General features: G+C 43.8%; 1 protein-coding gene across 4 annotated transcripts; it reads left to right on the top strand.

Moving 5' to 3' along the window:
• The first annotated feature begins 523 nt into the window (after window positions 1–523).
• Window positions 524–14,888, top strand: LOC137870178 (calcium-activated potassium channel subunit beta-2-like). 4 transcript variants are annotated; one of them, XM_068707187.1, is made up of 6 exons: window positions 2,499–2,586; window positions 3,978–4,031; window positions 12,398–12,493; window positions 12,671–12,841; window positions 12,958–13,153; window positions 13,254–14,888. In XM_068707187.1, the coding sequence occupies exons 3-6, from the start codon at window positions 12,462–12,464 to the stop codon at window positions 13,536–13,538; spliced, it is 684 nt and encodes a 227-aa protein (XP_068563288.1). In that variant the 5' UTR covers window positions 2,499–2,586; window positions 3,978–4,031; window positions 12,398–12,461; the 3' UTR covers window positions 13,539–14,888. The 4 variants fall into 4 exon arrangements, with proteins under 4 accessions (XP_068563287.1, XP_068563288.1, XP_068563289.1 ...); XM_068707186.1 differs by lacking the exons at window positions 2,499–2,586; window positions 3,978–4,031 and adding an exon at window positions 524–586; XM_068707188.1 differs by lacking the exon at window positions 3,978–4,031.
• Window positions 14,889–15,000: the final 112 nt, after the last annotated feature.

The following is a 15,000-nucleotide window of genomic DNA, read 5'->3' as shown; positions in this document are numbered from 1 at the left end:
GCAGCAGAAGACACAAGATGTTTGTGAGTAAATCAAACTGTACTGTATCTAACTTTTAAAAGTGGATTTGGAAAATTAAAGCGATGTCTCACTTATCCCCAGTATATAAACTATACCCTGACCCGAGGTTGACATGTGTCTAACCCACATGAATTCATTCATGAGAATAACTGAACATTATCATTACACACAGTATAAAAGGCCCCTTTGTTATAAAAAAAAAAAAAGGACTTTTCCAGTGAACTCAATGAACACTGTCAACAACTGCCTTCACCAAGTCAAAGTTCAAACTTCGCCACAGTTTGAACTGGATGGAAACGTCTGATCGCAGCTGACCTCTCCCACCATCAGGAAAAGCAGCAAAGCGTCCCCTTCCTTCAATTCTCTCTTTGTTTGCTTTTTGGATTGCACTTCATCCTGTTGTCCTTACGTGTGTGTGTGTATGTGTAGTGTGTGGCACTCTCTCTCTCTCTCTCTCTCTCTCTCTCGCTCTCTCACTCTCAGTCACAGACAATCAGAAAGGAACAGAGCAGAGCATGCATCACCAGAGGAGCTTCAGAAAGGCCAGCGCCCATTGCACTACAGGGTGAGCCCACTGCTCTCGTCACCTGTTTTTCTTTCACACTTAAAGAGCGACCTGCAGCTCCATTTTTTTTGTTTTCTTAACATTTTCCTTGAAAGCGATTTCAAGACGTATGGGCAGAAATTTGGAGGCAAAAGAAGCCGTTTTGAGCAATGCATCCATTCGACATTTTGTAACCTGCAAGTTGCCCTTTAATAAGAACTGTAATATTCTTTTTGTATATATAGCGTGAATGGAAAAGGGACTAAAGCCGAGTCATTCATTTAATCCCTCCAGAAATTGAAATGTAAAAACAAGTAATGTGTTAATTACTGAGCTTTAGAGGTGCTGGTAGGTTTTCTTCCAGTTGTTATGCTAAGATAACTGCCTCCTAGCTCCTGCTTCGTTTTCAACAGACAGATATGTATCAGTAATCTTATCGAACTCTCAACATGAAAGTGAATTAGCATATTTCCCATAATGTCAAACTATTCATCTCAACACTTTTTGTTTGGAACGGATCACATTTGAGGTTTCTGACAACAACGTGTCCTCAGATGTTGTAATTCGATGCTCAGCTGTGTTCCAGCCTGATGGCGGCAGCGGCGTCCTGTAGGAGCCAGCTAGCTGCCACTGTATAGCTTAACCAAGGTTTAAGGAGGAGTGGAGTACATGGAGATTAAAATGTCACTCCTCCCTCAATTCAATTAAAAGGCCGTATGTCACCAAAGTGAACTTAACAACAAGGACAATGGTGGACGGCGTTCGTTTTCTTCTGCCCTGAGGTGAAGCAGGAGAGTGTGAGAGATGTCTGCTCACCTGAGGACACACCTGTGTGGGAAGACAAGGCCAATACGCAGAGCGCGCTGATTCTCTTTAGGCCATTCAGTTACTCACCCGACGCCAAGAGCAACCGTTACAAAAGATAACACAGGCGTTTCATGCCAGGGACGGATTAAAACCACGGCATTCATGGTTATCGACTGTTCCATGTAACTGAAGCTGGGTTTACTTGACGCCGTTAAGATTCTGTAGCAGCGTCACATCATATTTTCATCCTTGGAAGACGGCTTTGTTGCGCTTTTCTGCTCTTTTGTCTTTTTGTTTGAGATTGTGACTTTGTCTTCTGATGTATTCTAATGTAAGTTGATCTCGTCTTGGGGTGGATCCCAGAAAGCTAAAAGTGGAATGATATAGGGAGTTGCAGAAATTTCATTTTTCTGGCGATCTTTTCTTAACTGACAATATGTTCTTAAATCAAAGCTGCACTGAATCCTATTCCTACGGGGCCGCTTGACAAAAACACAGATCGTTATCACTCAACCCTGCGGTTCCCTTCAGCTTTTCAGTTTAGCGTCTTTTTAGCTCAACAACTTGCATCTTAACAATTTTACTTTCGTCGCTCTCACCGGCTTCGTTTTCCAGCAGCGGGCAGCTGTTTGCAGCGTAAATGCTCACCGTACACGACACGCCGAACACCGAACAGCAGACGCGGTTAACGACATGCTGGCGAACATAGTTGGAGCGTTTAGCAGCTAAACTTCCTCAGGAGGTGGTTGAGACCAAAAATAGAGCTAAAACCACGTTCAGCATGGCCCAAAACATGTGTTCCCTCCAACAGTCATTTTGAGCTGTCATCAAGCCAGGCTTAATTATTGGCGCTTAATATGAGAAAAGTTCTATACTGCAGCTTTAAAGTGCTTTATCGTGTGTTTTCTTTGTTATTTTGTCCATCCGCTAAATTGTTGATTTGGACTCCACAGTCTCATCTCTTCCCATTTTCCCTCCCCACACTAAATCCCACAGACTAGCATCATCACACACTCATTATTAGAGTGAGCAGTGAGGGGCAGTGTCGTTATTGTCCCTCAGTCTGCAGTATGGGAGGCATGCTGAGGGCTGCCCTGCCCCTGGTTGACAGACTATTTATCGCGTGCCGGCTCAGTTTAGAGGACGTTAGGATTAAGCCACAGCATGAAAACACCTGCAGCCAGGAAACTTTTTGACTTCGGCAGCATTTGAAGGTAAGCTTAGACAGTTTTGACAAAATGAAGGAAGGCGGGGAAAAACCTTTTTAGAGGAGCAAAGTCCTCCGGTGGCATTCTGGTGTTCAAGAAGGTGTTTGATCACCCCAAACGTTTGGGCGGTTGAGGATTATTTAGCATGAGACAAGTTCCGTAAGTTCTGTTTCGTAATGGCCGTCTTTGTCGATCACTGAGATGAAAACTAAATCAATGCAATGTGTCAAAGGTTGTAATTTGTGACACCTGAGCTTTGCCTCCATTATGGTGCTTGTTGCCACAAGGTTCCTGCACAGACCAAACTCTCAGCCCAGTCGAGCTATGAGATATAGAACATGAATACAGCGGCGACCATTTGCTTTGTAAAGATATAGTAGAGTCAAGTACCTGAGCAGAGAACGAAGTCACTCTCCCCCTGTGTGTGTGTGTGTGTGTGTGTGTGTGTGTGTGTGTGTGTGTGTGTGTGTGTGTGATCTGTAATCCGAGCTTCTGTTTGCTTTGGTAGCCAGGCACATGTGCATGTCAGCGCATGTGAGTGCATGAGAGTCCCTCCCTTTGAAAGTGTCGGCCTTTTGTTTGTGTATTAAAGGTTAATTTAGAAAGTCAAGAAAGTCGCGATTTGTCATAGGTTTGTTGTGGTATCATTAGTTTAGTTTAGTGTCTCTTGTCTCTTGTCTTATCTAAGTCGTCAACACGCCCGTTACCGTGGCTACACAGCTATGTCCATGCACAGATGTAGCGCTAGCCTACGTGACGTGTTTTCATCCAACGACTCTTTTTTATCAGCTGAGAAGCGAAAAGAACGAGCAAAAAGCCGTTTTCTTTCAAAATATAAGGTCCCATGCTGGTCCACCAGAAGAGGCGGGGCTTTGCCTCTGTATAGAGAACCCTGAAGACCGGAAGTAAAGAACAAAGCATGAAAAGGCCTTGAAAATGGCTCATTACACCATCTACTGTTTTGAATCAGCCCTTTTCGAGAGAGTCGACCGTTTGGGACTACGTCATAAAAGAACGTTAACACCCTCTAATCAGATTATTGCCTCCGGTGGGTGGACTTGGGGATGAAGCTTACAATTTATTACACTTTATATATTTTTTATATTGGACAATGGCTCAAATTACTATGTCACTACGAGTCACTGGGAACGACAAACAGGTAATTGTCAGACATCAGCTCTACGGAGCGTTTAGCGTCTTTCAGTTCATAGTTTTAGTTTTATGATGCCTAACTTTACTGTATCCGTTCACTCGCACAATTCTTACTATAGCATTGTTTTTGGTCGCAGCTGTTTTCAGCAAAAAGCTCTAAAAATCCACGTCTTTTCATCGCGATTTCCACTGTGTCTGACTTTCAATAGCCACAAATATGTGTGTGTGTGTGTGTGTGTGTTAAGGTGCGCCGTAGCTACCCATTGGATGGAAAGCAGAATGGAGAAAGCAACTTAAAGGTAATGTTTTTTAACAGAATTATAATGTGATATCGCAAAATTACAGGGAAAATTAAATTGTATATCTACTGTCAACAGTGACAAACAATGTGAACTGCAAAGGTCTATTTAGAACATTCTACTTCTCAGTTTGACACTTTAAGAAGTAATCGAAAACAGAAGGGAAACATATCAAACACAAACGCCTTTCTTTAAGATTTGTCAATCCAAAAATAGCTGTTACAGTCTCAAAATAGTTTCTCCAAATTTGAATTCAGTTAGCGACCAAGCTACTGTAAACTGTAGCTGATAATTTAATCGCATGTACTAAAACGACTTCCCAGCAGTCTGGATCATTCCATTAGCGGTACCTCACTGTGGGGAGCCACCAAGTCTGGTCTGAACCATTAATGGCAGCTGTCTCTACCTCTCTGCCATTAGCACTCATTGTAACACTCCTATCACAATATGTATCAGACAAGCCAGCTGTAATCCCATCTACAGTATATCATACTGGCTTTACAACTCTCTGCCTGTAATATAATAATGATACTAAAATCACAGTCCCATGGACAGAAGTTACCCTTTAATTAAGCTCTTTTATTTTAATCTATCATTATTACTCCTATCATTTACTTTCTGTTATTTCAAGTATTTATGATAATTCATGTTAGAATCAACCATGCTGTCTCTTGGTGCTGCAACATGAAACCCATAGAGGACCCTTGAGCAATATTGAGCGGCCCTGACAAGTTCAGAGTAAATGGTTTACACGTGGCGGTTTCATTAAACACTGTTTTGCCTGGAGCTTCTGATAGCAACCAGCTTTTGTGTGTGACAAATGTGTTTGTAGTAACTTAATTTAACACAATCTTGTTTAGAAATATGCATCATAATTGGAATCAATCAAGTCTCTCTCTCTCATAGTCTCTCTCTCTCAGTCTCTCTCTCATAGTCTCTCTCTCATAGTCTCTCTCTCAGTCTCTCTCTCATAGTCTCTCTCTCTCTCAGTCTCTCTCTCATAGTCTCTCTCTCATAGTCTCTCTCTCTCAGTCTCTCTCTCATAGTCTCTCTCTCAGTCTCACTCTCATAGTCTCTCTCTCTCAGTCTCTCTCTCATAGTCTCTCTCTCATAGTCTCTCTCTCTCAGTCTCTCTCTCTCAGTCTCTCTCTCTCAGTCTCTCTCTCATAGTCTCTCTCTCTCAGTCTCTCTCTCTCAGTCTCTCTCTCATAGTCTCTCTCTCTCAGTCTCTCTCTCATAGTCTCTCTCTCATAGTCTCTCTCTCATAGTCTCTCTCTCTCATAGTCTCACTCTCTCATAGTCTCACTCTCTCATAGTCTCTCTCTCTCATAGTCTCACTCTCTCATAGTCTCTCTCTCTCATAGTCTCACTCTCTCATAGTCTCTCTCTCTCATAGTCTCTCTCTCTCATAGTCTCTCTCTCTCTCTCTCATAGTCTCACTCTCTCATAGTCTCTCTCTCTCATAGTCTCACTCTCACAGTCTCACTCTATCATAGTCTCTCTCTCTCTCATAGTCTCTCTCTCTCTCTCTCTCTCATAGTCTCTCTCTCTCTCTCATAGTCTCTCTCTCACATAGCCTCTCTCTCTCTCTCTCTCTCTCTCTCTCTCTCTCTCAGGTCAAAAATCAAGCTGTTCCACTTAGCTCCTCCCCCTAGAGGCCTGGATAACTTTCATTGTCCTGATTGCACTTGTATGGAGCCTTTCTAGTCTTCCAGCCACTCAAAGTGTTTTTACATTATATGTCATTCACACCCATTGATACACTGATGGGCAGGGGCTTCCATGCAAGGTGCCACCTGCCCATCAGGACTATCTAAGCATTCCCGACCATTCACAGCGATGGCACAGTCGCCTGTTGTGATGAGTGGACATGCTTCTCTGTTGTATTTTTTTTTTTACTTTTCATAGTTTCTGTATTTGCAGCGTGTTTGCTGTCAATGTCTTTGTTTTGGTTTTCTCCAGCACATTTGTTCCTTTGCAGCATGTTTCCATTTGTTTTGGATTTTCATATACGTTTTTGATTTGCAGCACATTTCTCCAAATGAAAAAGTTTGGGGCTGTTATCTTCCAGTGTTGCAGCACAAAAAAAAATGTGCATCAAGTTAATATGACAGCTGAAGCCATCTGGCTGTTTGTGGCAAACAAACCTGCTTAGCAAAAAAAACCTCCAGAAGCATAAGTTTAGTCTGACAACAGCAGCGGAAACCCAACGCTGAAATCAGTGACAGCAGCGCTATCCAGCCTGTTTGATCCGACACGTGTATCTCCAGGCTTGATCTCACATTCAGCTTATTTTACTGCAGCTACATGTTGTTCGCTGTATTAGAGCTCTTTGATTCTAAACAGCAGCTGTGTCAGACTCTCCCTATCTGTTCTGCAATCAGGCAGGTGGCAAGAGACAACTGAACGCTGAAATGCATGCCATCCAGATAACCTTCCAGAAACAGAACCATGACATCACAGCTGTGTGTGGGTGTGGGGCGTCAAATACAGACCCCGTACGAAGGGCCATCAGTGTCTTGATACCAACGCACAAGGCGTACCGGGACGTACCGGGCTTTCCACCAACTCCATCAGCATCAATATTAGACCCTCAGAGCAAATGAAGTATTATTAAGAGCGAGGAAGCCCGCGAAGAGAGGGAGAGAGAGAGGGAGGGGTTGTGGACGAGTCGAACAAACACAGGACTTTAACTCAGGAGACCGGCGTTAACTAACCAAGTCGTTTTTGTTGACCACATTAATGTCCCAACGTTAACCACTCGCAAACCTACGTCAAAACACCGCACAAAAGGCTGACCCCCATGCTGCCCCGTTTCTGCCCAAATGGCAAAATATGACTACGGGATGATATCATGTTGAGGTCTGTCTCTGTGTGTGTGTGTGTGTGTGTGTGTGTGTGTGCGTGTGTGTGTGTGTATAACCCTGTCACAGCGAGCGGCAGCACCCGTGCCACCTGACGATCTCGCCTTCCAGAAAAGCCGCGGGGGTTCATGTGTCAGAGCGTTGGGGACAGTATGTGCGTTTGTGTATGCGCGGCATAGGATGCACGACCACATCAGAGAACATTCCTCTTGTGGTTTTTACCGGCTCAAGACACACACTGCCCGTGACCTTTTTAACACTTGTAAGAAAAGTGAATAAATAGCTCTTTGCATGCGTGTCCAACATGACAGCACTCATGTCAAAGTGACATGATCCCTTTCTTCCTCTTCCTTTTTACATTCTTGCACAGCTTACGTCACTTTTTTATACCTCTGTTTGAATCCAGCATGACGTGGTTTTTGGAGCAATGATGTGCTACTAGACATTGCAAACACCACTCTCATATATATATATATATATATATATATATATATATATATATATATATGCATACAGACAAAGCTATTGTTTCAGATACCTAACATCCATTGGAAGGTCAAAGGCAGTGGGCCTCAAACTGCTGCGGTGCCAGACGTTTGAATATGGAAAACACTATCTTTGGCCACAAGAATACATAAGAGGACAAGTGTGGGCAACTGTTAGCAAGCAGCTGTCCACATGAATATCCTGATGACAAGCGGCAATGTTATCAGCCCAATACGGTTGCATTTCTGCCAATTGATGAATAGACCTCCAGCATTACATTTCACTTGGTCTCCACTGCCCAGTATCGCGAACTGCATCCATGTTGGACAATTCCGCATGTCGCGTTACATGCCTTCCATGTTACAGAGAGGAAAGCGCAGGTGTGGAGGGTCCAGATGGGACACGGACATGACGGGACTTTAGTGGGGATGACCCCACCATCAATTATTGTTTTCTTATTTAAAACCCTAACCACAATCTCCTCAAACACGTAGTGTTTTTAGTTGCCTAAACTAAACCGGAAGAGTTAGCTGAGGAGATTATTATCACTGTCCTAGTATGAAGATGGAGTAAGCGATTGATTAGCTTAGCATGACAACTTGAAGCAGGGTGAAACACATATACCGGCTATGTCCCAGGGTAAAAAACCCCCAACAACAACAAAAAAAAACAAAACACACACAAGCCACATCCTCACAGTGAAGCCGCCTCCCACATCCCCACTGACAGATGCTGATGACGCTGACCTAAACTCTGTGACGTTGCCGTTATAGAGAGAGCTGGCACTTCAGACAGAAGAGTCAAAAACAAAACCATGAGGCTTCTTTCACCTCAGCCACAAAGGCTTGTGGGTTATTATTTGTAGAACGGCTCCAGGGGATGGATCGTTATTGACCGGTTCCTGTTTTCTTCTCAGTTTTCATTAGCTTGCTTCCTGCTAAGTACTGTAGAAACCATTAGCTTATTTTGTCATGAGTTACTTCGGTTCGGAACATTTTATCCTCTGAACTACGACGTGAAGCTCCAGTTTGTGACATTGGACGTGAAAAGAACATCATTAAGGTGAAGACTACCGGGCCGGCTGTCAGGCAGAACCAAGTGTATTAAATGAAAGCTGTACTTTGGGGTGGAGGTAACGATGAGGCCATGGCGGGAGGTGTTGCAAAGAGGGAGGTGCCATGTTAGGGGACAGAATGGCACGGCTGCAACAGTTTGACCATTGACTTTTAGTCCGAACACCACCGTCAGAAATCAGGTGAGCTCCAATTCATCATCATCATCACTCTATCATTTTACATACACGTCTGTTAGTGTTCAGTTCAGTATAATCGAGTTGTGTTGTCACTCATTATTTCATACCGCTCTAAGGTCAGAGGCGCCAAAATATATACCAACATCCGAGCAGGGCTGAACAATGTATGGAAAATATTGGGTTGTGATTTTTCTGACAAGCGCAATTTAAATTTGAATTGCGATAATTTTCTGCAAGACACATGTGGTTGTCGTCTACATAATATTAAACAAGATGTGATTATACCAAGCATAATTACACCGGTATCTTATTCCTGAAAAAAAACCTCAGAAGACTAAAAAAATGCACTACTTTGATATAAAAGGAATTTATTTTGATAGCTTTTAGTGGCATGAAAAGGTATTCCTAATAATACAAAAATTAAAGAAAATATTAAAATAATTTATGGAAAAAAATATATTTTTTTCTTGTAAAAAAAACCAATATATATATATATATTAAAATAATTTGTGAAAGAAAAATGTTTATATTTCTCTTGTTATTCATCACCTGAGATTTATCTCGTGACCCTTTCGGGGGGGCCTCAACCCCCGGCTTGGTCTGTGAGAGAGTCTGGATTTCAGTCTTAGACTTTGATTCTTCACTAGCTGTGTTGACGTTTCCCACCACTGACCATCTTATCACCCGTGTAGATTTCAATAAACCCAGGCTGTCACTAAGCTGCCGCTAAGAGCTCCGTCTGAAACCGTGTTCACAACAGCCAACCAGACGGCGTACACACACACACACACACACACACACACACAGGACTAGCAAATATTGACTCAGGCACCCGTCAGGTGGTCCGTCATTCATGGCCCTATTACTTTTTTTTATAGACCAAGCGTGTGTGTGTGTTTCTGTGTGTGTTTCTGTGTGTCTGTGTGTGTGTGTTTCTGTGTGTGTCTGTTTGTGTGTGTGTGTGGCGGAGCAGGCCTCAGTCAATATTTAGTCCTGTCATGTCGACCGCTCCAGGTACCAACAGCTTCCTGTTTTGATCTCCTGTTTGTTCTCCTTCATGTTGAACTCTCCACCCGAGTGGTTTACAGACTCTCTGTAAGAAATCCTATTCATTACATTTGGTCTAAATACGTGTGACGGCGGCGTTTTGCTGCTCAGCGAGCTGCTAACTTATTAAAAAAGGCTGTTTGTCAGAAGAGGATCAACATGTCGTGAAGCGGTGGCTTCACGACATGCATCCAATGTTTTGGACATCGATAGTTTTTCCCGAACAGCGATCAATAAACAACGGGACAGATGTTGCAGTTGGCTTTGGAGTGTTTGATGATGTCACATGTCACATGTCTATGAGTTGTTAGCAGTTCCACCAACAAGTCATTTGCCCTCTAAACTTATTAGTTAGCAGCATTTAAATAACAAGTTTTAGGCTTTAAAGAGGAAAATGATTCAATTCAAAAAGCAAATATTTGATAATACATATTCTATTTATCATCTCATAACCCCTCAGATTTATCTCGAGGGCCCTTTGGAGGGCGCTCCAACTTCACAGCAGCTCCGTCTTGAACAGCTACAACAATAAAATGCCACTAGGCATTAGTGCATCAGTATCAACACTCTAATAATATCATATCATATATAGTCCGAACACCACCGTCAGAATATATATATGATTATATATATAATCATATATATATATATATCAAACTATCAGTAACAGGAGACATTTTACTGCAACAAGTACTTTTACTTTTGATACTTGAAGTCAGGGACGTGCTGGGACTGTGAGACGATAGTAGGAGATTTCAACAAAAACAAGGATCAGTCCAATTTGGGAGGGGCCGCTCGTACCCCCCTTCAATATCAGCAGTATTAGATTGTCCCAGTCTGACGGGCAGCGCTATGCTCTGTGGTTGTCTGCAACTGTGAGAGCCAGGGTGCTCCGTGTTACTTCTTTTTTTTTTTTAAATGCAGGACATTTACTGGTAATGGAGTACTTTTTTTCTTAACTTTTGCAAGTCCAGTACTTCAAATAAAACTACTTTTCATCCATATTTATGTTCATGTTTTTTTAATTGGTGCTGAAAAATGCAAGAGAGAGATGAAATGCACATTCCTGTTTATCTTGATATCACTATGAACCACTGAGAACTGAATGGGAATAAGGACGACACTGGTGTGTGTGTGTGTGTGTGTGTGTGTGTGTGTGTGTGTGTGTGTGTGTGTGCACCTTATCAGACAGTGTTCCACTGACTCTGATAGAATGATCAACAGCACCATCACATGGAGGATTTCGACATGTCAAGGCAAGGTCGGGGCTTCGGTGACAGTGTTGTTGTCTGACCTTTATGACGTCAGCGTTTACGGCAGAGCGTGTTTAACATTCGTGCGAGAGGTCTGAAACCGAAAAAAAAGAGGAATGATAGCCATGTGTTTCACACAGTGTGTCCACATACCATGTCATGTGTGTGTGTGTGTGTGTTTCCACTGGTTTACAAAGATAACTTCCTTTAGACTAATATAACACTCAAAGACACACATGCAGACCCGTGTAGGTATGCAGGCAGCCAACGCACTCAGCGGACATAAATCAAACCAACCAATGCTCTCAGGGGGAGACACGTGCACACAAACAATGTCAGCCCCACACTTGTTTTAGGTCACATGTTTGTCCATACTAACAGGAGGACATGCAGGCAGAATGATGAGCCGTCAATCTGCAGATATTCCATGTGAAAGAGCACGAATCTGAACATGCACGCAACTTCTGATATTTCACGTTTCTATGATTAATGCCACAGACATATCTGGGTGTTGAGGTTCAATGCCCACCAGATGTTCCTCATTTACTGTGGCTGTAGGAAGGAACCTTTGGTAGCGGTTAGAGGTGTGTTGTAGTCCAATCGCAAAAGTTGGGAGAATTGCAATAGACATATAAAAAAAAAAAAAAATGACTGAAAAGGACGCAGAGATAAACAGACTTTTTAGTCTCTAGTATGCGGGTCAAGCGCCAACAAACACCGGATCCTACATTCCCCATAATGCAGTTCAACTTCTTTCATTAGGGTTCCCCTGCCTGGTTAATGCCCACAGCTTTCAAAAGGCTCTTGCGTAGATAGATATGATTTCTGAAAGGAACACATAAGAAACGGATGAGAAACACACACACACACACACACACACACACACACACACACACACACACACACACACACACACACACACACACACACACACACACCAGAGCTGACACTACTGTAACCTCTCAGAGCCGGTGTGGATATTGATGACTGATGAAAGAGACCTGTTAATCCTGGGTTGTAAATAATCGTGAGGCACGCTGGTCCAGCTCGGTGATGATGGTTTTACAACCAGAAGGGTTTGTTTCGTCCTCTTTGATGTTGTCTTCTGTCGGTACACTCTAGTGAACCTGATATATGCGATATTGTTCTGTTAGAAATGCTCTTAAAACAGGTACGGCCGCTGATGTCCTCAGTCGACGTTAACACAACAGGATTTTACAACAAATTCTGTCAAGATCGTTGTGAAGCGGTCCCCGTAAAGCTGTTTTTGAAATCCCTATTATACGATGAAATGAACTGAATCTATATAAAACGCTATGAATACAAAAGTACTTACAATAAAGTCATGAATTATCTCCATAGTGTTTCTGGCCTATACCTCTCCTGGCCTTGTCAGGACAACAGAAGTCAGATCCCGTAGGTTCTGTAGGCTCTTTTCGAATACTGTGTAACTGTCTCTTATAGTTGCAGGTGGGTCAGCTCCTCTGGCAGCAACGGTGGACGACAGATCCCACATTCCTCAGACAGGATGTTTCTGTGGGCGGGAGGTAACGAGCGCAGGTATTTAATACTCCTCTGAAGAAAATGTACCGAGCGCCGGAAATAACAGATTCAAAATGTTTGAAAAGTAGCTGACCTAACGTTGGAAGAGGACATTCGAAGTGTGCCGTTAGAGACGGAAGTAGCTGAACTGAACGGTGAAAGTGACACTTTCCTTAAAGTGGACCTCTTTTTCAGATCCATCTACCAGAAGGTTCGTGAGTATGACGTCCTGGACAAGAAGAAGACGGTGACCGCTCTGAAGGCAGGGGAGGACAGAGCCATACTGCTGGGCCTCGGCATGGTCGTCCTGTCCATCATGATGTACTTTGTCCTGGGAATCCCCATCCTGCGCTCTTACTCTGACCGGTAACAACGAGTCACAAGCTCACCCACAGACTCGGCTCGGAAAACAGAAACGCACGTTGTTCGTGTGTATGTTTGCATGGTCACCGTGGAAACCATCGCTCTCTTTCTCTCTGCAGCGTGTGGACGGACGAGACCAGCTGCACCGTCGTGAACTCCACCATCGCGTGTGACGTGAACTGTTCGTACGGCTGCGGAACAGAGTGCCGGAGGTATTCCCGTTACCCCTGTCTCCAGGTGTTTGTGAGCCTCAACTCCTCGGGGAAGGTGGTGCAACTGTTGCACAACGAGGAGACGCATGACAGCAATCCTGAGGTCTGGACTGCGAAGCGCCAACAACACTTCTGTAAACTTACCACACGATGAACGAGCTCTATACTAGTAAACAATGTTCTTTTTTCATTCTTCCCTTCAGTGCTTCTACATCCCAAAGTGCCGGAAGGACTACGCGGCCACGCGCGTTGTGGTTCAGAACATTTCGGAGCATCTCAGGTCTCAGCACACGGTCCAGTGTTTCGTGGACCCCACAGACAGAACGGACAGCGCCATCCTGACGCAGATCTACGGCCGGGTGGCCGTCTTCCACTCCCTGTTCTGGCCAACCTGCACCTTGATCGGAGGAACCGTCATCATCGCCATGGTGAAGCTGACCCAGTACCTGTCCATCATGTGCGAGGGAGTAAGCCGCATTAAGAGGTGAAGGGGGAAGGAAGGCCATGAGTTGAAAAGGAAGCTCCCGATAGATACGGACATGGGGACAACTGAAGCAGCTTCGAGAGGCCAAGACTGAAGGACTCAGAGGGAAAGCCCTGTAGAGAGGAGTGGTCAGTCTGTGAGTCCATGTTGGGATTCAAAGACGCGTATCAGAGACAATCTAAAAGCTGCTAGAAAGACAAGCATGTATTTCTGAGACGGGGTCTGATGCTGGTTTGCGACTTGACACTAGTTAGACCTGCTGCTGGTGGAAGTCAGTCACGCATTTTGAAAATATAATTTCCACGATTCTCGTTGGCCAGCCGGTAGTTTCGACAGGCTTTGTACAAATGTGAGATATGTGTTTTTTTGTTTTTTTTAACAATTCTGCTTTATGTAACTTCACAACGTGGCAACATAAAATTCTGTGCTTTCTTGCCGAGAGACGAGAAGATTGACATCGCTCTTGTCCATCAAATATGAAGCGGCAGCTGATTGGCTGATTGGCACAAAAAACTGGAAAGATGGAGGTCAAACAACAAGCTCTGTGCAAAGGCAACACAATCTGCCGAGCAACAACCCTTAAGCTCACTAATTAACACCTTTATATCTTGTTTGTTTAAGACAGGCTAGCCTGTTTATCCCCCTGTTAGCATTCTGCGTGTTAATCTGGGCTAACAGCCTGCTGGCTGCGGCTTCAGATTCAGCATAGAGACACATGAGTGGTTTCGACTTTCTCACGTGACTCTCGGCGACCAAGCGAATGGGCGGTATTTCCCAAAATGTCAAAGTATTTCTTTAAAGTCAGATCTTAAACTGCAATTTCCAGTAAATGCACTTAGGGCTATCTGGGTCCCCCGTGTAGGCCTGCCTGTTTACCAACCACTGCTGTGGTGTTAGAATACTGAGTGCACAAAGTGCACACAATAACAAAGAGACCAATTTTTCTGCTTCACTCCACTGTTTGCTCACTTACCACATTCAGTAATGTCTTTGATTAGCTCCTCTCAGGCTAAAGACCAGAGGATGGGTCACTGGCAGCCTTTCAGATACAGTATTGTGCGTTTTGTGCGTCACGCAGTGCAATTAAGGAAATGGCCTCGGAGAAGGAAAACCACTGAAGCCTGTTTTCTACTGTATTCATCAGGCTGAACAGGGTTTACACCAGTGCTGCCTGTGACTGATTTTAAATGTTCTATCCCAACATGTTTCGTTACATGAATTATTGCACTATCAATAAACACCATGTGCCTGTAACCTCCGGATAATGACGTCTGACACTTAAATATCTTTCACGATGACATCATTGACTGTGTTGACCTCACCTGTACAATCAGTCCAGTGAGTAACCGCTATGGACCCGAGTTGCAGCGGCTGATCCAATGTCGTTACGGAGAGCGGAGCTGCTACGGTTGTGGTTGTTGCCTTGCTCTTAGAATTGTAGTTTTCAGTATTATATTTGGAGTTCA

The sequence above is a fragment of the Cebidichthys violaceus genome, unplaced genomic scaffold (genome assembly GCF_023349555.1).
Source record: "Cebidichthys violaceus isolate CVI_PGR_0920_01 unplaced genomic scaffold, fCebVio1.0.p SCAF_13, whole genome shotgun sequence".
NCBI lineage: Eukaryota > Metazoa > Chordata > Actinopteri > Perciformes > Stichaeidae > Cebidichthys > Cebidichthys violaceus.
The sequence above is the reverse complement of the archived record's forward strand: the minus strand, read 5'-3'. Positions and strand labels throughout refer to the sequence as shown.

Coding starts and splice junctions, on each gene's coding strand:
- LOC137870178 (XM_068707186.1), top strand. CDS start 537: ATGCATCACCAGAGGAGCTTCAGAAAGGCCAGCGCCCATTGCACTACA. Junction 587..12,397: donor AGCGCCCATTGCACTACAGG/GTGAGCCCACTG, acceptor TGTCTCTTATAG/TTGCAGGTGGGTCAGCTCCT. Junction 12,494..12,670: donor GCGGGAGGTAACGAGCGCAG/GTATTTAATACT, acceptor CCTCTTTTTCAG/ATCCATCTACCAGAAGGTTC.